The 27,226-nt window shown below is 37.2% G+C and overlaps 1 protein-coding gene across 2 annotated transcripts in view; it reads right to left on the bottom strand.

Moving 5' to 3' along the window:
* Positions 1-27,226, bottom strand: part of igf2bp1 (insulin-like growth factor 2 mRNA binding protein 1) — a 34,033-nt gene that overhangs the window by 4,250 nt on the left and 2,557 nt on the right. For both annotated transcript variants that reach the window (XM_084130095.1, XM_084130096.1), the window contains exons 3-9: positions 5,251-5,299; positions 3,251-3,302; positions 2,993-3,056; positions 2,086-2,373; positions 1,733-1,867; positions 325-447; positions 72-207 (exon numbers count right to left, since the gene is read on the bottom strand). In XM_084130095.1, coding sequence (XP_083986221.1) covers positions 72-207; positions 325-447; positions 1,733-1,867; positions 2,086-2,373; positions 2,993-3,056; positions 3,251-3,302; positions 5,251-5,299 — 847 coding nt within the window. The remainder of the gene's footprint in view (positions 1-71; positions 208-324; positions 448-1,732; positions 1,868-2,085; positions 2,374-2,992; positions 3,057-3,250; positions 3,303-5,250; positions 5,300-27,226) is intronic.

The following is a 27,226-nucleotide window of genomic DNA, read 5'->3' as shown; positions in this document are numbered from 1 at the left end:
ATTCATGTTTCGTGGCCAAGTAAGTTACACTTACAAGGAAATACACATTTTTTTATCTTACGAAAACTCACATTCATGGCAGCGATGTCATTGTCATATGCCTCTCGCACTTTCTTCATGATCTCCTGTTCCGCCAGGCAGCAGGCTTCGATCGAGCCCTTCACTGTAATGGTCCTCTCTGGGTTATAAAGGGTCAGATCCTGCAGTCTGCAGTGAGAGACATTCAGAATATAAATGCCACCAATCGTGTTAAGGCAGCTCGGTACAAAATTGGGCCGCTGGTTGGTTCCTTTCATTTTTTTATTGTGTCCTTTCATTGCTTACGGTGATATTGTGATCTTGGTATCAGTGTCTTGTTCCACTTTTTTCAGGTTGCGTCCCTCCTTACCGATCAAACGGCCAACAAAGTTGTTATGGGCAAGAACCTTCAGAGGCACCTCATCAGCACTACCAGAAATGAATGAAGATTGTTAATAAAGATCTGAGAGCAGACATGAACCAGCACTGACAATCCAAAGGACTGAAGGTTTCGAGAAAAATGAAACATTTTAAATTCCCCCTGTGGTGAAAATCAATTTTTAAAATGTTGTTTATATGTCTATGTGGTGTTTTTAATATGCTTTAAAGACAAACCCTGTGTAAATTCATAAGTCAACACCATTGCTGAGTATTTTCTCTTTAAAACTGTGATCTAAAGACGCGGTTTGAAATCGCTGGTGTTTCTGACGTCACAAACTACCTTGTAGCCAATCATGCCAACATACAGGCGGGCTTTAGCATACCATTAACTATTCTCTGAAGCAGGGGAGTCTCAAGAGAAGCCAGGATATCACGGTATATTTTTCTGTTGATATGTAAAATCGGGTACATTTAGCAATATAGCGGGTGAATGATGTATAATATGTTATGATGAACTATGTCTTTCTCCACTGACGTTCTGAGTTGTTGAAAGCATTTTTAAGGATGATGATTGTTAGAGCTGTCTGACTCTGAGATGGCGAACGGGAACATGGTTTGTGTAACATTAGCAACACATTATTAGTTGTTTGAAAAGTCAAGCAAAAGGCTAATCATATTAATTAGCGTTATGTGTCCAACGTTGTTGAGAGCGATACATAAAACGCATTATCATTCTGATACATCGACTTGTAGACAAGCATGTATGAGCGAGTGGAGGCGGGGCTCATTTGAATATTCATGGATCAACATATACTAAATAAAGCAAGGGTTATATAGTTATATTTATGCTCAACATGTATTTGATCAAAAGTACAGTAAAAATAGTAATTTGGTGAAATATTACAATTAAAAATAAATTTTAAAAAATGTAATGCATTCCTCTGAAGGCAATGCTGTTTTTTCCAGCATCATTACTCCAGTCTTCAGTGTCACATGATCCTTCAGAAATCATTCTAATATGATGATTTGCTGCTCAAGAAACATTTATTATTATTATCAATGTTGAAAACAGTTGTGCTGCTTAATATTTATGTGGAAACTGATACATTTTTTCAGGGTTCTTTGATGAACAGAAAGTTCAAAAGAACAGCATTTATTTGAAATATAAATCTTTTGTAACAATATATAAAAGTCTTTACTGTCAGTTTTAATCAACTGATTTTTTTTAAAGACCCCAAACTTGTGAATGGTAGTGTATACTGCACTTGCAATGAAAGGTGTAAGGACTCACTGTTCTGGACTTGACTAAGAGTGTAAACTTATTATCACTCACGTTTTGGTGTCCTTGGCCTCCTGGTTCATGATTTCCAGGATCATGCGGCAGGCCGATGAACAGCCCTCTGGGGTAGAATGGATACTTATGGGCTTTTCGGCGGCACCTGCGTTCTCTTTACGATGCACATCAATCCTAGGAGATGAGAGGAGAAGAGAGGGAGGAGTTGTAAATGTTATGCATCAGACAGTGAATAAAACTAACAAAGGCACAAGCAAAATAAAAAAAAACATCTTAAAAATTTTACAGGTTTGGAGCACCATGAGGGTGAACTCTTCTTTTAAATTAAATTAGTGTCTGTTCCATTCCATTAAACATTTACCATAAAATCACACTTTGAGTCAATCACTCACTTGCTCTGAGTCTGCTTGGTGATGTTACGGATGGTGGCGCCCTCCTTGCCAATGATGGCACCCACGTATTGCGTGGGCACCAGCAGCCTGAGAGGGATGTCAGCGTGCTGATGTTTGGAGGGGATTCCCGAACCGGGCGACATCTGGCGGTTTCCTCGCGGACCGTATCCAGGACGACGGCCGTTGTCTGGGCCTCGTTGAGAGTCGACCTCAGAGTTCTCGTCGGGGATGTATGACACATGCAGGGAGTTGTTCTCAAATTGGTAACCGTTGAGCTTCTGAATAGCTCTTTGGGACGAAATGCATAAATAATATGCATGAATGCAGGGTTTATAGCAACGGACAGTCTTTTTGGAGAAAAGTCGTGTGGATGAATGCTAACTGATTAAATGCACAAAGATTAAATCATATGGATAATTTCACAGTTAAATAGAAATGATTTGCCTTAAAGGTTAAGAAACATAATGAATTAATCCGATGAAGAATCCAGGCTGACACATCTCATATTTAGCCAGTAGGTGTCAGCCTCAAACAAGAAAAAATATCTCAGTGAGAAGGCGTGTGGAGGTTTAGTTTGATATTACATAAAGACAAGTCATTTATAAAGCTGAAATGGGTAACATTTGTGTTAAAATACTTTTTTATCCCATCTTAAAATGCACAAAGTAATTTGGGTTTGAAAACAATTGAAAACAGTGGTGCTTTCAAAACATTCAGGATCCACACCAACCCAGCACAGCGACATTATTTCAACCAATGGTGTGAGTTTGGGGAGGGGCTATCTGTTTGTCCAACCAATGGCAGACAGGGAAATCTATTTGACAAAATTCCATTCTATTTGGTGACTCTAGTGGAAAAATTACACACTTAAGCTTCAAATAAAGATTGCAGGGCAAAGTACACTCACTGTCTAGCATGCTCCCGTGTCCCATATGTGACGTTCACAACTGCGGTCTCACTCTCTGTATTCACTATGGGGAAAAATAAGAACAGAGAGAGAAGCAGAGTGTAAATTACTTACTGATACTGTAAAAGAATTAGCAACATGTCCAAGTGTTCATTATGAACTAATCTTTCACAGTAATACAAATTGTTGTGTTATTTCATTAGTATTCACTTCAATGTCCATAATCCAAAACAAATGACACTCCAGGTATTAATGTACCTTGTTCACAGTTCTCAACAGTTCCATACTGGGCAAGCAGACCATCAAGAACCTACAATGGATAAAACAGAACGAAATGAAAGCAAGGAAAATTACTCTGTATTTTTGTCTTGTTTTCCAGTAAATAAAAATATATATATTTCTTAAATCAAAACATTTATTTTGGAAGCAAAATGAATTAATTGTGATACATTTTTCAGAAGAGAAGCCCTAAGATGTTAAGTGAGTTTATGCTTAAAACAAGAAAAACTATCTGTCAATGAGACAAGAAAAATAAACATAATTCAAAGGGAAAACAGGATTATTTTTGTGCACATTGTATCTTGATTTAAAAATATATATATATTTGTAATGGTTTTCAGGAAGGCTCCAACTGATTGGTTTCACAAAAGAAATAGAGACTCAACTTACTTACATCAGCCCTGTTTTCTAAGTATCAGTGTGTAGTTTGTTTAATGAAGCTACACTCTTAAAAACAAAGGTTCTTTAATGACATCTGGTTTCACGAAGAACAGTTGAAAAAGTTCTTTAGATTATTAAAAGAAAAAAATGGTTCTTTTAAGAACTGTTCTTTGACAGTTTATTTGTTCTTCTATGGTATCTCTATGAAAATCCCCTTTTGTAGCCTTTAATTTTTAAGAGTGTAGCCAAGAGGACAAACCATCTGTGGTTTAAAACGTTTTTTAAACTATCAGGACCTCCCAGAATTCTCAAACTCGTATTACAAATGGTCTCATGCCAAATGAAAATAATCAGGTATGTGATTTTGTGTATGATAATAACAGGCTTAAGTTCCATACAGAACTTAACATCTGTCAAACAGGACTACACCAAACCCAGTTGGCATCAGATTGGTGTTTGCCACCTGGGATTAGCCTCCTAGTGGCTGACATTGGCACAAGTGGCTGGCAGAAGTGGGGCCTGCTGGAGACGTGCCAAGAAAGACCCCGCCCCGCAGGAACAACAGTCAGGCGGTACAACAACCATCGGATAAAACACGCACTGTGCCACACCCGTGCGCACACACACACACACACACATACCCAGACACTGTATGTCGATGGTGTAATCTCATAATCACACAAAATCACCTAACCTGAATGACATGGGTAAAACTCTGAGTTTAAACAACACAGGGCTCTGCCCTTGCCAGAAAATGTAGGGAAAGTTCAAACGTCGCTATTCAGAGTCAGAAATTTGCACCAAAGTGACAGAATTGCACAGATGATGTAATAATTAAGATGCAGTTTTGTCCACATAAGCATTAGAGCATTTACATTTTAAAAAGGCTGTTTCAGGTTTCTTTTTGGAAGAGGCTGAATTTTTTTTTTTGATATTGAAACACTTTTTCGTATTCCAACAAAATGTGCAGCGATTTTCTTGTTTTAAGCAGAAACTCATTTATTATGACTTTTTTTTTTTTTTTTTTGCAGAAAACAAAACTGAACATCTTAAGTCATTTACCTTCTCAAGTAAATGTAAAAAAATCTTAAAATGCTTTCTCGTATTCTGCCAGAATGTGCAGACAGATATAAGTAAGCCATTTGTAGCTTAATTTTCCATAAAACTCCTTAAACTTTTTTGGTAACTCTGTATTAAAACTCGTCTCTAACTAAATTAACAGCCATGTATTTTGTGTATGATATTGATAACAGGACTAATTTCATCATATAAATTTTTTTTTCTCACATTTTACAACCCAGTTGGCATCAGATTGGCTTTCATATATTTTACCAATGTAAAATAAAATGTTGAAGCGACTTGACATTTACGTTGTACGTGCTTTTTTTTTTTTTAAAACTTAAGATACTGTCTGAAACTATGAATGGAGAAAAAGCACACAATTTTTTTCTAGGATTAGGATTAATCTATGTCTGGAAAACATCCTTAAGAGCCACCCTGGCACTTCGGTAGAACATTTGAGTGAAGAGCATCGTGTCGATTAAGAAAAACTGAGAAGATCTTACTGTCAGAACAGACATGGACACACCCAGACTCACCTCCCACTGTAGGTGTGGCGGAATGTTTCTGATCTGGAGTTTTCTGGTCCTGTAGAGGAAGAAATGAAGAGAAAACGAGGTTTAGAAAAGGTTCCCCTCACAAACTTTGCTTGATGAAACGAGTGCTATCAATATATCCAATACAAATTGTCAGGAGCGGTCACTCACAGACATTTTCAACAAAAACTGCTCTCAAGTTTACACCCACAATCACATTAAAACTAATTACACTAATGACATCTGGTGATTCAACGTCATCCAAATTCTGATTTACGCTGGTGGCTAGCGTTCAGAAAGGTCCCGGTCTTGTCTACATCTAAATGATGTGGCAAGAGAAGCATGGAAAGGTGAAAGTCAAAGTCAGAACAGGGATAAATCCATCTGAACAGTAACTTCCATCATAAAGGGTACTTCATTTTAGCTCTGACATTAATACTTTTATTCTTTCACATGCCATAAGAGTGAGCAGATATAAATCAAGTTCTTTTTTAACATTGCAAATTATGTTTAATTCTAGTGTTAAATTCTAGTTTAAAACACTAGTATCATCTCAAAATCGAGGACAGAACATGTAAGGTCAATTAAAAGACCTCAAAGTGATCTGATTCGGGAATCTCCATTATTATTTATAGTTGGGCTGATTAAACATTATAAAGATGCTTGGGAGCATCTGTCCTGCTCGACGTTTGTGGAAATGAGGCGGAATGAGCGGAGAAGAGAGAGAGAGGAGACTGAATGTGTATATTGAAACTAGACACTGATGTAGTTCAATGCCAGCTGCCCCGGAAGTTTCCAAAATCATTGGTCGAGAAAGAGAGAGAGAGAAAAAGAAAGAAGTGCAAGTAACTAAAGCAATGTCAAAGCACTGCAGTGAATAAAAAGATGGAGAGAGAGATTAAAAAAAAAGGAAAAACAAGTGAATCAACTAAGTCCAATTGAGAACTGCAGCATGGCACTGCTCCATCACCATAACAATGGCACAGTTAAGAGGAGACGGTTATCCAGATAACCTACACATACTGGAGCACTCTGAAACCTCTAGGGGGCGTAACAGCAACCTTCTGATGCAATGTATGCGTTTAGGATGAAGGAGGGAAATGAGTGCCAGGGGTTATTTGGGGAGGGGTCTGAAACTCTGCTCGGGTGACTGAGACCAGAAACCCTAAAGACCTCTGAACTCTGCAAGGTTGACGCCCACTGGTTGACAAGCAAAGAAAATGGCGCTGTTTGCTCACTTTCTACCTCCCCTCATGCAAATGGCGGGCAAAACAGCCAATCAGGGAAAAAAAGAATATCCTGCAAGGGTGTTTCACACCACACAGATCAGCAATGTGAGCGTGGCCAGGCCAAACAAAACCAAATGAAATCATGTATTGTCCTTTTTTTTTTTTCATTTTTTTTTTTCAAGGCCATTCCTTGGAGCACTTGCTTAAGATATTAGAGTATGTACTTTCTTCTTTTGTTTGCTTCCAATATCATTCACAGTTCAAGATGAAAGCAACATGTCTTTCAGTGCGTTTCAAGTAAACTAAGAGCAGAAAAGCACCTAAAGATACAACAAATGTTAACAAAAGGCAAAGGCCACACAAACACCACCAATCTGTTCGCTCTCCCACTGATCAATCACTTCGTCCCCGAACCCATCCCCCAACCTGACGCTTCCGCATCCCACCCACACCCACCATATACTCGCAACAGTTTTTCATCCCCACCCCCACTCCTAAAAAACATTCTTGTTTGGCACCTTTGAATCCATTTAAACCCATCATGTCACGTCCCACCAAGTCTCTGACGCTGACCAATCTCATTGGTCAACGGAATGGAAATCACGGCCACATGAAAGATGCGAAGAGGACTGACACCCCTTTCGGTCTCTTTTTCTATTGTTTAGAGACGAAAACATTTCTGAATTGACCTGTAGTGCTGCAGGCCTTACGTCCAGCCATGGAGCAGTGGATGATGGGACACAAACCACAAATCTGTTAACATGCTCAAATTCTCCAGAAAGAGTTGCATGGGATTTTTCTGTATTTTATGGCGTGGCAAATAAAAGCTATGTTTAGATTTGGCCTTAGTTAAAACAGGAATCTCAACATGCATTGAAACAGAAATTTCAAATCACACAGCACTACAAAGACGATCAAAAATGCAAATAAAAAGACCAAATAACAAGAACAGAAAAGAACAAGGATAGAAAAGATTGGAAGAAAAAAAGAAGAGATTCACAGTTCACCCCCTACAAAGGTCAAAGGTGAGGGCCCTATAGGCAAGCGAATAGCATTAGGGGGTGTGTGTGTGTGTGTGTGTGTGTGTGTTAGGGTGAGGGTTGGTATGTGGAATTGTCCTAGGAGAGCGTCAGCAGTGCATAACTTAAGTTTACTCATATTTTGAACTTGGAAAAGTGAAATAAAAAGTATAGACATGCCTATGGCTTGAGATAAGATTCCAATTGAATGGGGAAAAAAAAAGAAAAAGTGGCAAACATTTCGGTCAAGTGACCTTTCTCAACCAAAAACGTTTGCTACGTTTTCATTAAAGCAGTGTTTTATCTTGCAATTGGTGGTGTACAGCCTTTTTTGAAGCATTTCCGTAATTAGACTCATTTGGACAATTTGTAAGGCGAGGTGAGTTCCTGGCTTTTCTTGACTATAGCAGAAGTTTGCAATGATGTATAGCAGTATGTTTAATCAATAATCATATATTATTATTATTATCATCATCATTATCATTATTATTATCATATTAAAAAAAAATCCACAATTGTTTGGTCTTTTAGTAAAGAGATCTGAAATTCATACTAGCTGGAGCATCTAGCAAAACTCTATCCGTTCTACACACACACACACACACACACACACGGTAGCACATGATCAAAAAAAAAAAAAACATTAAGGGGAAAAAACTTCTTGAAACAGTTAAGCACATTCAGTTCCTCCATACCACGCAAACACGCTTATACGCACAAGCACATTTACTTCACATTTTAAATGAGGCCGTACCATACTCTTCTATTCTAAAGTTTGGGATCAGTAAGACTTTTTTCACTTTAAGAAATGAATACTTTTATTCACCAAGGATGCATTAAATTGATCAAAAGTGATATACATTTGAAAATATTCATTTAAAATAAAAGCTGTTCTCTTGAACTTTCTATTCAAAGAATCTTGAAAAAATATATATTCCATAGGGGAAAAAAAATCCATAAAAATATTAAGCAGCACAACTGTTTTCAACATTGATAATAATAGCTAAATGTTTAAGCATCCAATCAGCATATTAGAATGATTTTTGTGACACTGAAGATTTGAGTAATGATGCTGAAAATTCAGCTTTAAAATCACAGGAATAAATTACATTTTAACATTTTATTAACATAGAAAAGGTTACTTTAAATTGTAATATATTTCAAATAAATGCAGCCTTGATGAACATAAGAGATCTTACTGATCCCAAATGTTTGAATGGTAGTGAAAATAATTTATATTTGACTATAGCTATAGTATTAAAAAGTAATTGTATATTTTTGTTAAATATATACTATATAACTTAATAATTTACATTTAATAAATGTGATTTCATCATTACGGTTTCAAAAATATTAAAGTTTAGTGTAATTTTCACATCAATACATTTTTTAAAAACTTAGCTAAACAAACACACAAAAAATCCACATCTAGGCATAATTAGCCTAACAACCATAGCCAAGTAAACCCACACACATATAAAGCAGGTGCACCTCCACCACCCTCTTTACATTAACATTAATAACTCTAAACATTAATAAGACCTCCAGCATATCCAGATGCATGATGGGCCAGTCTTAGCTGGCTTGGAGGAATCAGCAGGGCCATCTTCATCAGATGTAGACTCATCTTATATTCAAAAACACACTCCGAATCCCTGGAATATCAAAACACACACACACTAAACTCAACTACGCTGCCTGCTGACAATCTTTTACATGTGCATTAGGTTTGTCTTATTTGATAAATCAACAAAATGCATAACATATTTTACTGTGGTATCTAAAACTTTTAGATACCACAGTAAAATATGTTATACATTTTTATACATAAAAATGATCAAGCGATAAGTAAATCTGCTTCACCTGTGTACATACAAAACACACTCACAACACTCAACGTTTACAACAAAGAACCCTATAGTTCAGAGAACAAATGTGTCACACTGACATTAAACACACAGGCAGTCTCCTACACCATAAGCGCTACACAGGTGCGTGCAAACCTAGGTCTGTGTGAAAAGCGCTAAAATCCACCAAACCACTTTTGATGAGCACAGGCCTGTCAAATGAGAAGAAAAGACACAAATCCGGAAGACAAATGCATGTTGTCGAGGATAATAAACGTGCTTCCCAAAACATTGCACTCCATTAAGTCTCAACGGACACATTGCATTAAAAAAACTGAATTGTGTCTGCTCTACAAGCCTTACCATGCAATCATCTTAAAAGCTTTAGACACTAGGAATCTTTTCCTGTCAACTGTGTGTGAGGGAATTTTTCTAAACAGAGGAACACTATTGGAGGAAGGGAGAAATGAAGAAATCATTGAAGACATGCACGAGGGTTTGAACTAAATAGCGAACTACAATTTTTTTGAAACTAACAACTTTGGAGATTTAATAGAGACAAAAACATGAGGTTAATGTGATTTGTAGTTTACAATACTTCACATGAGTGTAAATGTAGGTCAATGTATCCATTTCAAAGTGCAATAACATTAATTATGGCACTTAAAGCTACAAAAATTTAGTGATCTAACAGTAATTAATTAACCAATTCCAGGCCCACTGTATGAGAGGTCCAACAGGAAACTAAGCACACAGGAAGTCAAAAATCACCCCTTAGAAGTCAAAACCCTCGTTGAGCAACTTCCTGTCTTGCTTTCAGCCATTTCCACCTCAGCCAATCAGAGGTGAAGTTGATAAAAAAAGAACGGGGGAAGATAAGCAGAGAGAGAGAGAGAGAAAGAAAGAAAGAAAGGGAGGAAAAAGAGAAACAATATGCACAAAGAAACTTAAATCACTCACATCCTTAACCCCTCCTCCATCACTCATTCATTCACCTCACACACACACATGCAGATTATGGATACCTGAATTATAAGATTATGAAATATGACGCCAGTTAAAGTCTTCTAGGCAAGTTTTTACACATCTAAGGAAAAAATAAATAAAACTACAGATACATTGCTGGCCAGTAAATCAACCTAACTTACCAGCTAAACTGTCCACATATTCAAGTGCAAAATATCAACTTGCATGAAATTAATCTGAAATGAAACGGCATCCCAGATTCTTTCTAAAAGTTTTGCTAGAACTTTATTAAACATAAAAACAAAAAACTATAAGACTTATTAAAACCTCCAATTGGGTTTAAAATACTGCTGGTGTGAAAACAAGTTCACACTGCACCGAACTGTATATATTCTTTAATATGGTAAAAAAGCATTTCAAAGGGAAGGGGTCCATTTTCTTGCTTAAATTAATTTCAAACAAAATGATAATATATATATATATATATATATATTTTTAAATATACTTTTTCTATATTCAAATAATAATATATAAAAATATTATAAAAGCATTTAAACAAAATATAATATTTCTTCAATACAAATCATCTAAGAAAAAGAGAAGCAGCAGGGATTATACTTAAGCATACTAAAGTTTATATGGTTTTGCAAAAAATGTTTGTTACACAGCACAAAAAAAAAAAAAAAAGTCAGAGAAAAGTGTTATTTTTAGGCTAATTAAATTGGTGTAAATAAAAGTAGCTTACTTTTTTCAGCACTAAATATTTATTTTTCAGCTAAAACAAATCTTTTTTTTCTTTTAATAGGCAAATCTTATTTTACTTTAAATAGGCTAACTATTGTATTGTACTAAGTTATACATTTAAAAATCTAACCTGCATTCTCCTGAAAGCAAAAAATAATATTCTATACTGAAGATAATGCAATTGCATGTAAAAAAAAAATGATATACAGCTATAACTGAAATTATACAATGCTAAACCTTTTTTTCTTCTTCTTCAACATGACACACTGTGGTTATACAGAGGTACGACATGAAACAGAACTTGAGTCAGTAAACTGCCAGTGAAGCTTCATACAGCAAGGCCTCCGCAGCCAACACTGAAAATGGCGGGTGAGTGTGGGAGGGGAAGGGGCGGATCCTAAGTTCCACACACCTCCCTTTCCCGCTCTTTGCGTAACAACGAGTCCGCGGAGGGACGTCGTAAGCTGCTTGAGATCTAGATGGACGTGGAGGTTCCTCAAGTCAATGAACACATCCTCGTAACAAAGTTAAGGACAAGGATCAGAGTTCAGTTGCGTAGAGAGCCATTATAGAGATACCCTCTCGCCCGGGGGGACCAGATGCGGTGGTTCCAGGCGTTGAATGGAACAGCAAGGGTTAAGCCATAAATCAAAGTGGTGTAGAGAGTAGCAGAGATGGTGAGACAACTTTACCAGAAATAACAGACGTCCCATCCCCCCTTTTTCCTGCTTTCTTCTCACTCTGTTTCTTGTTCCCTCTTTCTACACTCCTCCCTGTGGAGCTTTCTGCTCTGCATTACCTGATAGGCCTTCCCACCCCCTCGCCGCTCTGCTTTTTTCCCCTTGCCCTATTCCTCCGAGAGGTGAAAGGTCACTCCCCAAGCTTAGCAATCAACACATGCTGATGCAACCCGTAACATACCAGAAGAAGAAAGCAAGAGGGGGCGATATATTGCTTACTGCCGGCCCCAGCAATACAGTCGTATAACAATGAAAGCAATAAAAATAAATCTCCCGCCTCTAGCCATTGAACATTGGTGATGGCCAATAGCATGGCAGTGGTAGACACAGTCTGTCTTAAACCAAAACTGAGACTTGAGCCTCATATACTGAAAAGACAAAGTTACTGATGTTTTTTGTGAACATTTATTTAATTTTTTTCCCTCAATTAAATAGCTGCTCAAAAAAAAAAAAAAAATTCCTCAAAGTTTTTTTGTTTTAAAAATCAGGAAATATGATCAGAATATGAAGCAATCACTAGCAGGAGAAAGTATATTCATATTCATGTTCTACAAATGCATCACATTATAAAGAGATAAATACATAAATTAATGCAAATAGAGGCAGTCTGAAAACAATGACAACACTGTAACTGCACAATTTGGTGACACAATTACTAAGAATAGAAATGTATCTGTTGCCATTCAAACCATTCAAATGTAACAGGAGAGAAGCGGACGTTGGCCTTGTGCTAAATTGATTCTAAGACAAATTCTAGACTCTCATAGACACAATAGAGTGGAGTATGTAGCCTACATTTTTCACAGTCCATGCAAAAGTGACCAATGACTGCAAAAGTGACCAGTGACTGTAAGTAGGCCTGTCGCGATAATTAACCGTCTGATCGCGATTATTTGATCTAACCGCGATTGTTTCAGACAACCGCGATTATTGCGCTCTTTTATAGGCCTACGGCACAAGGGGGAAGTCATGGACCAAAATAAATAGACAAGCACTAATTACGTTTTCCAGAAATATATTCAAAGTCATCTGAAGCCATTCCATAGCTTAATGTGAGGGACAGTAGTATATTTACATTGTTAAATTAAAGTTCACAAACTCGTCTGCAGCTGTCAATCATTCCATTCAGCATTCAAACAGCGCGCGTCGTCCGGTTACGACAGGATACACGGTAAAACTTTCTCCAATGTGACATTGACGTTATAATGCTTGATCTGTAGATAAAGGGCTGTGGATTTACATAAAATGACTTTATTTTGCTGGAGTTTTTTGCTGTTTCTAAATGACTCGCTCGCTACCGTGTGCCTACACAGCACAAGGACTATGAATTGGCATCAGACGCACAATAACTGGAGTTTAAAACTGTGAAGAAACAAATGATCAATAAACTGTTGGACTGATATACACTAGGATTTGTGCCCTCGACATTTCTTCGCTTTGTGCCGTGAACTTTTAAATGCGCACTTGTGCAGCGCTGCGCACTGTGACTCCATGTTGCATATTAAGCACATCATTCTGCACCCGCGATGCGCATACGCGCTTTGTTCCGCTCTGTTTTGAAGCGTATCATATTATCATGGTTTGTGCACATTTGTTTTTATTAACATGTTTAGATTTTATTAAATTACTGTGCAGATGTTTTCAAAAATTACTTTTTGCTGCTGATTTATACACTCACTAAGTTTAATAAACAAATTGTCATAGCTATTGAATATATTTATTTAATATTTAAAGGTGTTAACTGTAATCTTACACTGCAAAATGATAACTTACAAAGGATTAAATTCATCACAATTATTTAATGAATGAAGCACAAAGCCCTAAAACAGACAATTAATCGGCATAATCGCCAAAGCCCTAACACAGACAATTAATCGTCAAAGCCCTAAAACTGACAATTAATCGGCATAACCGCAATTATTTTTTAGACAATTAATCGTCAGCCAAATTTCATAATCGTGACAGGCCTACTGTAAAGTGTCTTTTTGACAAACAAGATTTGAGAAGCTGCTAGGTATGTTAAGTTCAAACCTTCATGGACACACAGACATCTAAACAGTTGCAAGAACGTAAGAGAGCGGCCAAATGTTTTGCTATTAGATGTATAAATTTAATCAGAATTATACAAATATTATTCAAGCAATGAAGAAGGAAAAAAGCAAGAGACAACAAAAATGTGCTGCTTTCATTAGAACCTACATCACAAGATTGCCATTTTCCACATATACCAGGCTGTGGTATAATACTCTAAAGGTGCAACCGATTTAAAAAAGAAAGAAAAGAAAAGAAAAGAGAGAGAAATAAACTAAATTTGATGACACATAAACAGTATAATACTTTTGCAAAGTTTAGTCTGAAGCTTATAAGCTTCTCTAATGAAATAGAAGAGTCATAAGTTTACGGCACATGTTCTACTCTGTGCATGGACACATTTTTTTATTAAATCCTGTTGAACTCTCACAGAGAAGTGGATAATTGCAATTAAAAAAATATTATATATACTATATTTAAGACTGCACTTATTGTCATAAGCAAAAAGCATTTGAATGCTATAGTGGAAAATTATTCAAATCTGCTAAAAAGGCATGAATTACCATACCATTTTCACATTTTTGTGTGAATTATTTATATAGCAAATTGTTGAAAGATGATTTTAAAAATATATACACGGTTCAGAATCATTAGGCAAATATAAATCACTTAAAGTAAATCCAAATGATTTGAAAATGTATTTAGAATGTAGTACTAAAATTATTTTTTACTTGCATGAGTCTAATAGGATAGATTCTAGTATAGGGAAACCACTCTGCTTTCTACTGCAAATTTGTAAGCATGTCAAAGTATGCAAGGAGCGACATGCTCAGCTGAGGAATGCAATGCCTCTGAAACGGCAGCCGGTGGGGGTGAAGCGAAGAGAACCTGAGGTCCTTTCCTGCACATTATCATGTGAAACACCCCTCCCTCTCATCCGTCATCCTCTCTCTCTCTCTCTCTCGGCCATTTGAGTGAGACGAGGAGCCATGGGGAATGGAGAGCGAGAGAGAGGGAGACAGAGAGAGATTTCATCTCATCGACAAAGAGTTTTTTCTGCAAGTAGTTCTCAACCTTGCATCTCAACCTTTGACCCCAATGTGGATGAGGAACGTTTTGGCCGGGACTTTAAAAAGAGCCATAGGGCAGGGAAGAGGACTGGGGTTACTAGCAAACAATTGAACTTTTCAAAGAGGCCGCAGATTATGCTGAGGTATAGCGGCTCTTTTAAAAGGTGCTGCTGGTGGTGGGGGGTTACAGGACATAAAACAGCTGATATTAAAATCTTTCTTAAATTGTGGTGCATTGAAAATTGACAAACTTGGAAATCAATTTAAAAAATAAAATAATAATAATAATTAGCACAGAACAGGCAAGTAAACAGGCTTGTTGAAAAGGGGCGTTGCCTGAGTCATAACTCATCAGTACTGACAGAAGCAGGCACTGTCTAAATGTTTTATTAGTTGAACACACTAACATAATTGTTGCAAATAATCCTTGTAGATACTATTTACGTAAACAGTGCGTTATTAAATTAAAACAGTGCGAATAAATCTCGCTATTCAGAGAAAAGACGCTTGAGAGTGTTTGCGTCTTTCTGAAAACTCCATATGTAGGCCTACAGGCATTTCCTCCTAGGGTGGGGTTGGTTCGGGGGGGGTGGTATGTGAGGAACAACTGTAGACACTAACAACTCCGGGATCCATTTAGTTTACAAAGGCAATATGCCCTTAGTTTTGGGTCAAAGTTCACGCTTGGCTCTGCTGTGCCCTACTCAGCGTGCAGAAGATGGATGACGCGTTTGTGCGCCTCCATTTTGTGACTCAGGAGTAGAGCACGGGACATGACTGACGAAGCTGAAGGAAGACACATGCATTGAGCTCAATATTCCAAATGCATTTGTATAATTAATATTATTTAGATCCACATTTAAAGTTATTTTACAATCGCACGATATAATTAAAAAGATGACGCTCCGCATAATCTGACAAACATCACAACAGGCTGTAAAGGACTTCTGTACTTTAATCGATTTTGTAAGCTAATCAACGATATAAATTATCCTGACACTCCAGTGTTGAATATAGTTTACCTAAAATCTGTATACAATTATTCCTCCCTCTCCTCGTCTCGTGTGTTCGCCGTTCCATGAGAGCCAAGTGAACACAGGAAGAAACACGCGTGTTCACCCTCAAAAGTCACATTTGTGCTGCTTTTGGAAAATACACATGCTCAATTTAATCAAATAATCACGTTTGTTAATTGATTTTCAAAGTGTGTCTGTCTCATGCTGTTTCATTTACGTTAGCCTCCTGCCACTCACTCGCGGTGGCGGAAAAATATATTTTTAAAAACAGCTCTTAAGTTAATAAAGCAGTTCTCTCAGTCTATAGCTATTTAAATGGGTCATATTTAATTCTACACAATGTGACTTACATTTTAGTGTTAAAAATCTAAAAAAATAATTAAAAAAATCTGTGTGCATATTTCTTAAAATGTTTTACACAGGCTACAAGACAAATAAGACTACGAAAACAGCTCTATCAAGAGTATGCAGGTTTAGCCTATAGTTAGGTCGGATTATGCTCGAAGAGCGTTTCAACAAAACAAAACAAAAACCAACAGGCCATACGATTTTTTACCAGACGGCTTTAATTAAATAATAATAATAATAATAAAAAAAAAACAGTTTAGCTCAAATACAAAAATGAGATGTCATGACAAAACAATGTTTAACTTTATAATATACACAAATTATTTAAATGTGAATCATGAAGCACGTACATTACAATAATAGCCTGCACGAAAACATACCCGCCTTTTAAGACAATGTCTTTTGTTGTAGGCTATGGGTTAAGCATTTAGCCTATGCGCACAGCAGGTAGCCTACGTTAAGACGTTTAAGTCAAGCAACACATACAGGCTAATTTGATTCTCTCATCAGACTACAAAACCAGCCGGACATTTTATCTGAGAATAACGTGGGCCTGGATAACCATGTGTAGGCTATAGCTACGTTCAGCCATATTCCACTGACAACGCCCAGTTTACCACAATGTGAACCTCAGTCACATGGGCAGGCGCAGAATGTGCTAGAAAACTATAGGTAACATATAGGAGCCGGATTACCATCCATGTCAGCACAGAGCGGGATGTGGCGTGTCGTAAGCATGCTATTGCAAAAATGCATAAAACCCAAGAAGTGCATGTGAAAATTGCAAATAACCCAAAACCATAAAAAAAAGGCAGCTGTGGCTAATGATGCCATTTTATTTGATGAAATCATTCTCCCATTTGAAACTACATTGTGACGTTGTAGTGTCCGCTGTTATGTAAATGCAATGAGAGATCAACATGCATATGAATTACATTACAGTTCATGCAACAATAAAGTGCACTATTCCGCGTTAAACGGCAATAACCAGCGCATTTATTGGAGCCACATCGAACTGCCTGCAGTGCAGCAGAAGCAAACGCTCGCGCTTCTGGATCACTCCCCTTTACGGTGGCTTCAGCTTCAGCTTCTCGCAGGCAGTGAGGGGGAGACCTGCCTTCATTCATAAAGTCACCGGGCTACTCGAGAGTACTACAGCGTCGTGAAAGAGGCGGCGCGCGCAGTCACTGTACCGCCCACCCCGGAGCAACGGAGGGGGTTGGTCGAGAAGAGGAGAGCTGCACGTTGACGAGGAAATGGGGTGTGTGTAACGGAACAGAAACTGTCTCTTACAGATCCGAGCTGTGCATCCACGATATAAGTGCCAACATGCAGTGCACCTGACTCAGCACGGTTTAATAACGATTTTGTCACGATTGGCATTGCTTCCAGTGCTGTCCTCTTTAAGAGCACATGCTTGTTATTAAAGTAGCCTATGGATTTACCGTGCTCTACCATAAAGATTCGCAAACGATTAGTTTCCATCATGTTCTGGTCATAAAACACGCTATAAAAAGAATGACAATAATTTACAATAACTGATTTCGTTAGATTATGAATTTATGAAATGAACATGATTAGTTGCATCTAGGCTAAGACTGTAAATCATTTATTCTTTCATACTCGAAGTATCTAGAGTTGCGAGCTGTCATATGATAGCTATTTGGGAAAAGTCAGATAATTTGACTCACTGGAGTAAGAAAGTCTACATTTCTAAAAGATTGCAAAATGTGAATGAACATGCCCTGTGTATGGAAAAGTCTGATATTATCTTATGGTTACATACATTTCATATAGCCATTTCCCAAGGCCTACTCATTTTCGACCTGCATAAAGCAGCATTTACATTTTTTCCTTTTTTTTTTCCTTACATGGTCATATATTTCCTAACAAGATAGTCAAACAATCATCAACATGTGTTGTCACATCTCTAGAAGTTTTTCTTGATCCCACATTTGATAGGCTATTATAAACATGAACGAAAACTAGCATAGTTTACAAAAATGTCACCATCATATATAAAACAAGACTTGTTTTGTATGGCTGGCTAAAACTGAATCTTTGCATGAAGACAAAAAATATAAAAAAAACATTTCCCACTTCATCTTTATAAACTGAATAAACAAACCCTGCATCATCAGACACAACTTAAAGAGAAATTTAAGTTATTTTCAAAGTCTCTGAATTATTTAAATTAAAATAAATAAGACCAAAATTAGAGAAAAATACTCACATAAGAAAGACAAGGTGTTTCTTTTAATAAATATATGTGACTATCAAATTCATATGGTTACTTTTGTTAATCTTCCTATAAATTTTATTTAAACTTATTTACAATTAATCTAACATTGTCTAACAAATTAAAAAAAGTAAATTCACAAAAATGTTCATTGCTCAATTATTTCATTTGTTGCACTGTTAGAAACAAATTTTTAAAATACAAGTGTGCACTTTGCACTGCAATGCATGGTAGCAACAGTTTTGCTTTGAATGTAAATTAATTTCACAGATTTGTTAAATTAAAACACACAAATAATTAAACTTAAGGAAAATTAAATCAAATAAAACCAAACAAAATAGCAATAAACCAATTTGAATAAAAAAGAAACTAAGGACTCTGAAATGTTGTCTTAAAGTTTATTTTATTAATGCAGTTTAATTACAAGAGCTAAAAATCCAAAATGTCTCTCTGACACTTACCTTTTCAGAATCTTTACACAGACCGTAGTTAAACATGTTTCAGAGGGGGGAAGTAATTACCATTCTAAATATAAGGTTCCAAAACAATGATTTACCACTAAATAAAATGTAACAATTTGTAGCTATAACAAATAATAAGGTTTTTCCCCATACAAGTCACAACTATGAAACACTTTGGCATCCTTCTCCACTTCAAAGACCCTCTTCTTTGCAAAGCATGAGGTCATTTTTTCATTTGCTTCTTTTAAATTCACCAAACTCTGAAAGTGAACCTCATGGAAGCAACTGACAACATTCTCTTCTCACTGGTGTCTTCACTATCTTTCCTTGCTCCCTTCTTCCATTTACTTAAAATCATTAATGAATAGAAATGACTGTTTGTATAAAACTTGTATAAAAATATGGGGGTTTTTTGGAGGGGGGGAGGGGTGTTCTTCTTCAAAAGGGTTAAAAAATAAGTTAAAAACTGCTCAGTAGTCCACAGAACAGGGGCCTCATGAGTAAACACAGAGGATACTGTGGGGAAAATCAAAACAAAATTGTCATAAGAAAACAAGTCTAAACAATAAGCTACACAAAGTAACGAATTCAACATGTGACCACATTTTTTTCCTAAACACTATACTACTATATTAAACAGTATTATATAATCTAGAAAAAAAGAACAGCATTTTTTTTTTTTTTTTAAATAACTGTCATCCACAAAACATTTTGTTTTTGCAAGAGACTTTCTTTAAATTTGAAATCAATTCCTGGTCAGCTCCATTTCACAACACCAAGTTGTATCTGAATGGGCGGCTTGATTGCACTGAAATTATCAGTTTGACTGCATTGAGTTATCAATTTTCATAAAGTCCACTGAAATGTTGCTCTGAATACTATCACATCAATGTCCAAATGAGAAGCACTATCAACCAGCTTATCTGAAAATATTAGTCAACTATAGGTCAACATGCACACACAGCTCTCCTCCACCTGAGAGGAATACGCTCTACGCTGCATGTTTCTGTATTAAGGGGAAGGTATAACTCCACATAGGTCTGAGGGGGGTATTGTCAGCCCTTCCCCCTCTCTATGCTTTTAAAATGCATGTGTGTGTGTGTGTGTGTGTGTGTGTGTAGGGGGGATAGCATGACCATACCAGCACATGCCTGTTATGAGGTCATGTGATCTAGAGGCTCCATTTTAAGTGATTTGGACTAAGAAAGGAATTGCAATGTGGAGGAAGAGAGAGGGGGGAGGAGGAAGAGGGATATAGAGAGAAAGAGAGAGAAAATAGCATTAAAAAGAGAAGAACAGTGTTGACTGATCTCTATGGCCTCACGGAGGGGAAAAGGGTGAACACGCCATTTTTATGGTGAATAGCAAAATGAAAGAACTGCAAACTTCTGTTCATTTTTTAGATTAACATTTGACTGCTAGCTCTAAAACTGGTAATAGCATTTAACTACAGGAAAAGCATATGGACCTCAATTTTGCACAGACAGTAACCATTCTTCATCTAATGGAGGGGCAACGATATAGACTGAAAATTATATTAACACCAAAATCAAAACCTAGAGTTCAGGCTAATTCCATTTCAAAGCAAACAAACATTAAGGTTGCGATGTAGCAGCGACAGATCTTTTCTTCCATATTGTTGTGTACATACAAGAGTAATGGTTTATCGCAAAATAAAAATAAAAAATAGGACAGGACTTTGTTGTATCTATCCATTGATGTTGACTGGATTTTGAGTTGTTGCACCCAAGACTACGGGGTTCAAGCATACCAAATGATTGGAGAAGTTTAGCATCTGTCACCAGAAAGTAGTTTCATTTTACTGGAAAATTATGTAAATTAAAAAAACCCAAAATGAAACAAGCATGGATGAATCATTCACAATAATATTAACAACATGCATTTACAAAATAGATGGTGAATTTTAATTTCACGCTGACTTCAAGAGTAGAATTCAGTTCACAGAACGTTCCGTTTATTTGGTGTGAACAGCTAGCAATGGCAGGTCAGCATCAAATTAATATAGTTTTACTGGCACGCTGCTCTCTAGAACATACATTATATACATGCATACATTATGTAAACGCATACATTATTTATACGTACAAAGACAGAGGGAAGATAGTCACTAAAGAGAAAATAAGATACATTTCCCCTGTTCTAATATGTGGTCTAATGCTCTTGTGATGATTAATACAGAAGTAATGTGATTCTGTAGGACTTGACTCATATCCTCATTTTTAAATTTTCTGGGATTTTTCTCATTTTGAATTATTAATGAAACAGAGAGAAAGAGCTTTTAAATTTTCTGTTGCCGTTATGTTGCAATGTACAACAACAAATGGAACCTAATAGGATATTAATTTAGTTCATAATTATTTGTAGGTGCAAGGAACAGTTATTTGCTTGATCAGTTCACTAAAAGAGTAAAGCTATTAATAGGAGCATTCATGACAAAAGTTGTTGTTTTTTTTTAGTGCTGGAAGATGACAACTTCACAAGAAATTATTAGAAGCCACATAGAAATGCAACAAGACAAGATTTCCCCATCCTATGACAGTGACCAGTTTATTTCTAACGCAATTCCACAGAAAAGATACTATAAATGTAATATGACTGCTCTGGGTGATCTGTCTCTTAATATAATAACTAAAAAAGCACATGAATGAGAAAATAAGGAGAGAGACTGCATTTCAAAAAGAGATGAAGACATTTCTTGAGTGTGCTGTTAAACTAACATTTTAAAAGCACACACAGTGAGAGGAAAACCAACAACTAGCTAGTATCTTTTATCATTTTCACTTCAAATTCACTTCATTTTCACGAATCATTCAAATATATAGAGAGGTCAAATATAAAAATATTGTCTAAATAATATGTAGAATAACAATCATTTTAATTGCTGCGCTTGTGCATGAGCTTGTTTCACCCAAGCAGGATCAGGAGCACAAATAGCACAGGAATTTAAGCCAGCAGCATTTTAACACACATCCTGCAGAAGAACAATGTGCAAAATAGCTTCATTATTTACAGTGCAACAAAACCAATTTGGAACACACTTCACTTAGGCTATTTCGCTCTTAAACAAGCAGGGCATATATTTAAATATGCAATGAGAACTTGAATGAATATTAATCAGTTCAAGGCACTTGTGTCAACATTCTGTCAACATCATATGTACTATGAACCCAGGCATTCAATACACGTTCATTGGTCCATTTTGGGGGGGAAGGGAAGGAAGAAAAATGTAAAGAATTCTAGGACGACCCCTCCTCCCCCTCCTCACCAGTGTTTATGATGGCGACGCCTTCGGAACGGCCAGTTCAACAGAGAAATAAAGAGTCATTGGGGGGGTGTTTGGGGGGGTCAAACAGGGAGCACATACTTCAGAGGGCTAAACCACCATGGAGTTTTTTTTCCCCCTTGGGAAACACCCCTAGTCTCACATCTCTCCCACAAGCACCAAAAAACTAAAATACAGAGCCACATGCATAGACTGCTCTGTAATGCCACACTGCACCGTTCTGTAGAAAAAAACGGAAACTGAACATTCAAAACAAGACAGACACAATTTTTTTTAGATTTTACAAGTAATTTGCAAGTAAATCTTATCCAGAACATCAAGCCTATCAAAGCAGCACAAATAGTACCTTTTTTGTTTGTTTTTTGGATAAATGTCAACAGTTCAAACATAAAGTGAATTTTGAGATTTATTCCATTTTTACAATTTAAATAAATATGTAAATGCTCAAATTCTGTTCCAAATATAACGGTTAGCATTTTACATTTTAAACGTGCTGTAAAAAAACAAAATAAATAATATGAATCAGGCAAGACCCTGAAACCCGTCCCACAGCAACTTGGGCAGCCATGCTGCAAAATGGCGCCAACCAATGATTTGAACTTCAAGCCAAGTCCCATCCACCTGTTCACGCTGCCTCGTGACAGCAAGACTCTGCGGATAATATATTCATCTCCGAACAAATGTTGTCAAATGGAAAGTGAGGGAGAAAATGTTCTTACGCGCCATTACTAGTTCCTTGACATTCGAGTTAACAAGAGCCAGCTCTTACTTACTCTATTTATCCAAATCCTTCCTCAACACAAGCGCTTTTACAGATAAGAAATGCTTATTGGGAGAAATCTCTAAATACAAACACTCACTTTCATTGCCTATTTTAACCCCTTTACACAAAATCATCTATTTTTGACTGAAAGCCCTGGGGTGTGCTTGTGCTACTGAATGAATAGTCCAAAGATGAGGTAAAGGGACTTCGATCCTTTTCAAATAACACAGCACAGATGGTTCAAAACTGGGAAAGGGGGAGAGAAGAGGACACATTAGTAAGGGGTTAAAATGGGAGGGGTGCTCTTAAAGGCACAGCACACACTTAACCTTCACATTTTTAGTATGTCTACGTGCCATGAGCATTTTCCCTTTGTCCCTCATTCTCCATCTCTCCTTTCTCTGTTCAAAACAACAGCCGTTTTGAGAGAATCGCTCTCCGTAACGGCAGAAAAAGGGAAGCCCACAAGGAAGTGCTGCTGTGCATTCCCTCCTCAATCCCCACCCCCTCTTCTCCTCTTCTCTTCTTATCTCCTCTCTTTTTTCCTCCTCTCCTCCCTCTTCCTGCTCAGGCAAGCCCTGCAAGTAGGACGTCATATGACCGAACTGACACAAGCGTTTGCCTGCACATTCTGAATCTGCAACCCTGCAAATGGGGGAATCAATCAAAAATGCATGTCTTGCAGCATAAAGACAGACAGCATATGCAACACAGAGGGACAAAGAGAGGGAAAGAGCAAAAGAAAGAGAGACAGAGCATAAGTGCAAGCCAGGAAAAGAAAAGGGGAAAAAAAAAACAGCACGCAAGCAAGCACGCTGCTGGGAGAGAGAGAGCGAGGAAGAATGAGAACGAGGTTGCCTCGTGTGCAGCACCGTCAACGGCTTCTGAGAAACTGCACACAGGTGTTCCTGGCCCCCGATTGGTCGCACCTCCTTCTCCGTAAAAACCCCTCCCCCTGCCTTCTGTAGTACTACGATCACAAGCGGAGATGGAGAGAAAAGGACAGAGAGAAGAGGAGGGAGGGAGCCAGCGAGAGAACGAGTGAGGGAGAGAGAGGACAGATCAGGCAAGTGTGGCTTCAGACTGCCTGAGCATGCAATCGCAACACGCTCGTTTATTTACCCGGCCAAACGCTGTGATTCGATTCAAATCCGAAGCTTTCTCTTTTCTCTCCCCCCTCCCCTTCTCGCTGAATCCACTTTGCAAAGGTCTGGTGAGACGTAGCTTCTTTAAATGCACAAATCCTTACTTGGGAGTTGCTTTTTCAAAACTGCTATTATTTCAAAGAGAAGATAGCCAGCTGTAAGCCAGTAGTTTTTTCCTCCAGTTAAATCAACCAAAGAATGTGTTAGATATTAAGTGCATTACTTTGCATTTAAAGAAAAACAACAACCACATAAAACAGGCTATTTACAGCACTCCCTAACTGCAAGACAGCAGACAATCCATTTTTTTGTTCTTTAAAATGATAATCATGTTCTAATTTAATCAAAGTAGGTGTGACAGCAAACATGGGCCATGGTAAATGTTATTCTCTAGCTTTCTCCTAATTTAAGCACCTGAAAGAAAAATCAGCAGAGTTTTACTGAACGGTTATAATACAGAATATCATGAGACAAAAACATCCCAACAGGGAGAACCTACCAACAATACACATACACACACTTCAACAGGTCTTTCCTATCACTATTTATCAATTAACCTAAAGAATATAGGCCTAGCTCTACAAGCTTCAGTAACATTTTTTTCCTACTACTCACAAACACACACACAAAACCAGATGTGCAGCATTGTTTCAGACTGCCGTTTTGAAAATAATAATTCACTTTTCACAGTTTTTGTTTTGTTTTAATAGTATATTTAAAATACACATTTCGGTTGGAGTTCTATGCCAACAATTTATGAAATTGCACCATACTGGCCTCTTGCTTACTTCTCTGCTGCATTGTTTAGTACACAAAAAATAATTTGCAAGTGCCAAAATTTGTCAATATACATCCTTATTCTGATACTATGAGAATTTTTTGAAGGCAGCAAAACCCATGTTGCTTTCTTGATCTTGATATATAGGTGTTTACAAGGCGAAGGGAACGTGCAGAGTTGCATTTGGAAGAAGGGGGAAGGGCAATTGTTACACTTTTAACACCCGGTATTGTCATAAAGGTGTGGCTCTTCCCCTCGTCTAAAAATCTCTCCTGCCTAAGAACTTCAAAAGTGGCCCATCAACCCCATTGCAAATGGCCCCATCACACCAATGCAACATTACATAAAGCAGGGAGAAACTCAAGGCGTGAGACATGGAGCCGCCCACACAGCTCTATGCACAAAACATTATGGCTTACTCACTACAACCTCACTGGTTCACTGTATTCTTTGCTCACATTTAACTTCAGTTTTACCAACAAATACCTTACTTTAAACAACCAGATAAAAATGCTCTTAATACCAGCTATTGGTGGCCTTGATGTTTTGACAAGTATTATTTGTTTATTTGCAACAATAAGAGGTCTTCACCAAAATATATTTCTGATTTTACGTATGAGCACTTACATAAGACAGACCCCATGTTACTAAACGCAAGGGGTGTGCACAATAGGAAAGGATCTGCTCTGACGCCCTACCCCTCCCCAAATCTTGTTACTCATCCTGCATCCACACATCTCCAAACCAACAAATGAAACTTACAGCAGTTGAAAATGTGAATGCACAAATGTGTAAAAAAAACAACAACAACAACAAAAAAAACTGATTTGGTCAGAGTAGCAATTTCACCAGCACATAATAAGCATACAAAACAACAAAGGGTCAAAGCAACATATATGCTGACTTGGGGGTGTGCATTGTTTTTTAAAGTCCCGCACCTCAGAGGCCAGCACGACAAAAAGGTTTATCAAGATGGCGACAAGTAACAGTTCCACTCCAATTAACAGTTCTAATTCATTTTCCACAACTCTGTGTTTTTTTTGTGTGTGTGTGTGTGTGTGTGTGTGTTCTGGTTACTTGTAATTTTCAAAAATCAAAAGAACCACACAGCGTCTCACTAGGGCAGACTATACGTATTCTAAAATTAGCATACGCACACAGGGGAAAAAAGTCCCTTATGTGTAAACGTAAATGGCAAAATATGCGAATTTAAGAGCAAAACGTGTTTTAACTAAAATATATCAACTAGCAATTATATCCAGGATCATCTCACGGATTAGTAAACTGTTTTACATGCGCTATCAAATGAACACGTATAGGCTATGTATTTGCACCCATTCATATGAATATCCCAGTGCTTTCAAACGGAGCCTGCGACAGAGGGATACATTGTGCGCCATTTTCTCAATTGCTGACGTTGGTTACTCTTCACATTAATGGCGACCACGTGTCATACTATCAGTGTAACGTTGGCCTCCCAACACTAATCACAACGTACGCCATTAAGGTCCATTTAAAACATATATTCGTTACACAATCATTAATAACAATTTTAAAAAGTGTGCTTGATCAGTATACACTTGGATACACATTCTGCGTCTGCGTCACACACATACAAAAAAATAATAATAATCAAAAACAGCTATTATATACATATAGTGTAATATCAGGACTTCCGTAACTGTTGCAACACATTACATACGTTTTCTCACAACACTCCTGTCAGCAGTAAACAGATTTATAGCTAAAATGCGTAAACATGGGGAACACACACAAAGCGCTGGTTCAACTTTTCATAAAGCGGTCCCTCAAAACAACATAGCCTACATTTATAAACTGTACCTACCACAACATGTTCCAAACATATATGAGAAAACGAATTAAACATTAACTGCAAATTGTGTATTTATATTATTTAGCACAAATTATTGTCCTCACATGATGCAACATTTTAAAGCACTATACCAGCGAATTACGTCAGGTAGGCCTATAGTTTGGACGTTTAAGAAAAATGCGTTTAGGGTGTAAAGGGGTAAGAAGGAGAGTTGATTTGGGTGGGGACGAAGGAGATGAGACCTTTTTGTTCCACATTAACAGTCTTCTGTGCGCCATGCAAGCTCCCAGAGCACAAATAAATATATTTCTGAAGATAATTTTAATTTCAAACAACAAAAGTTGTGCTCTGACATTCAGATTTACTCATAACTATTGTCAGAGATGCGGATAGATGATCGTTTAGGTAACAATTCTTTAAAACTGTCCAATTTATGTTACACACA

Source organism: Abramis brama (assembly GCF_963993115.1).
Source record: "Abramis brama genome assembly, chromosome: 1".
Taxonomy (NCBI): Eukaryota; Metazoa; Chordata; class Actinopteri; order Cypriniformes; family Leuciscidae; genus Abramis; species Abramis brama.
This window is presented reverse-complemented; position numbering and strand designations above follow the sequence as displayed.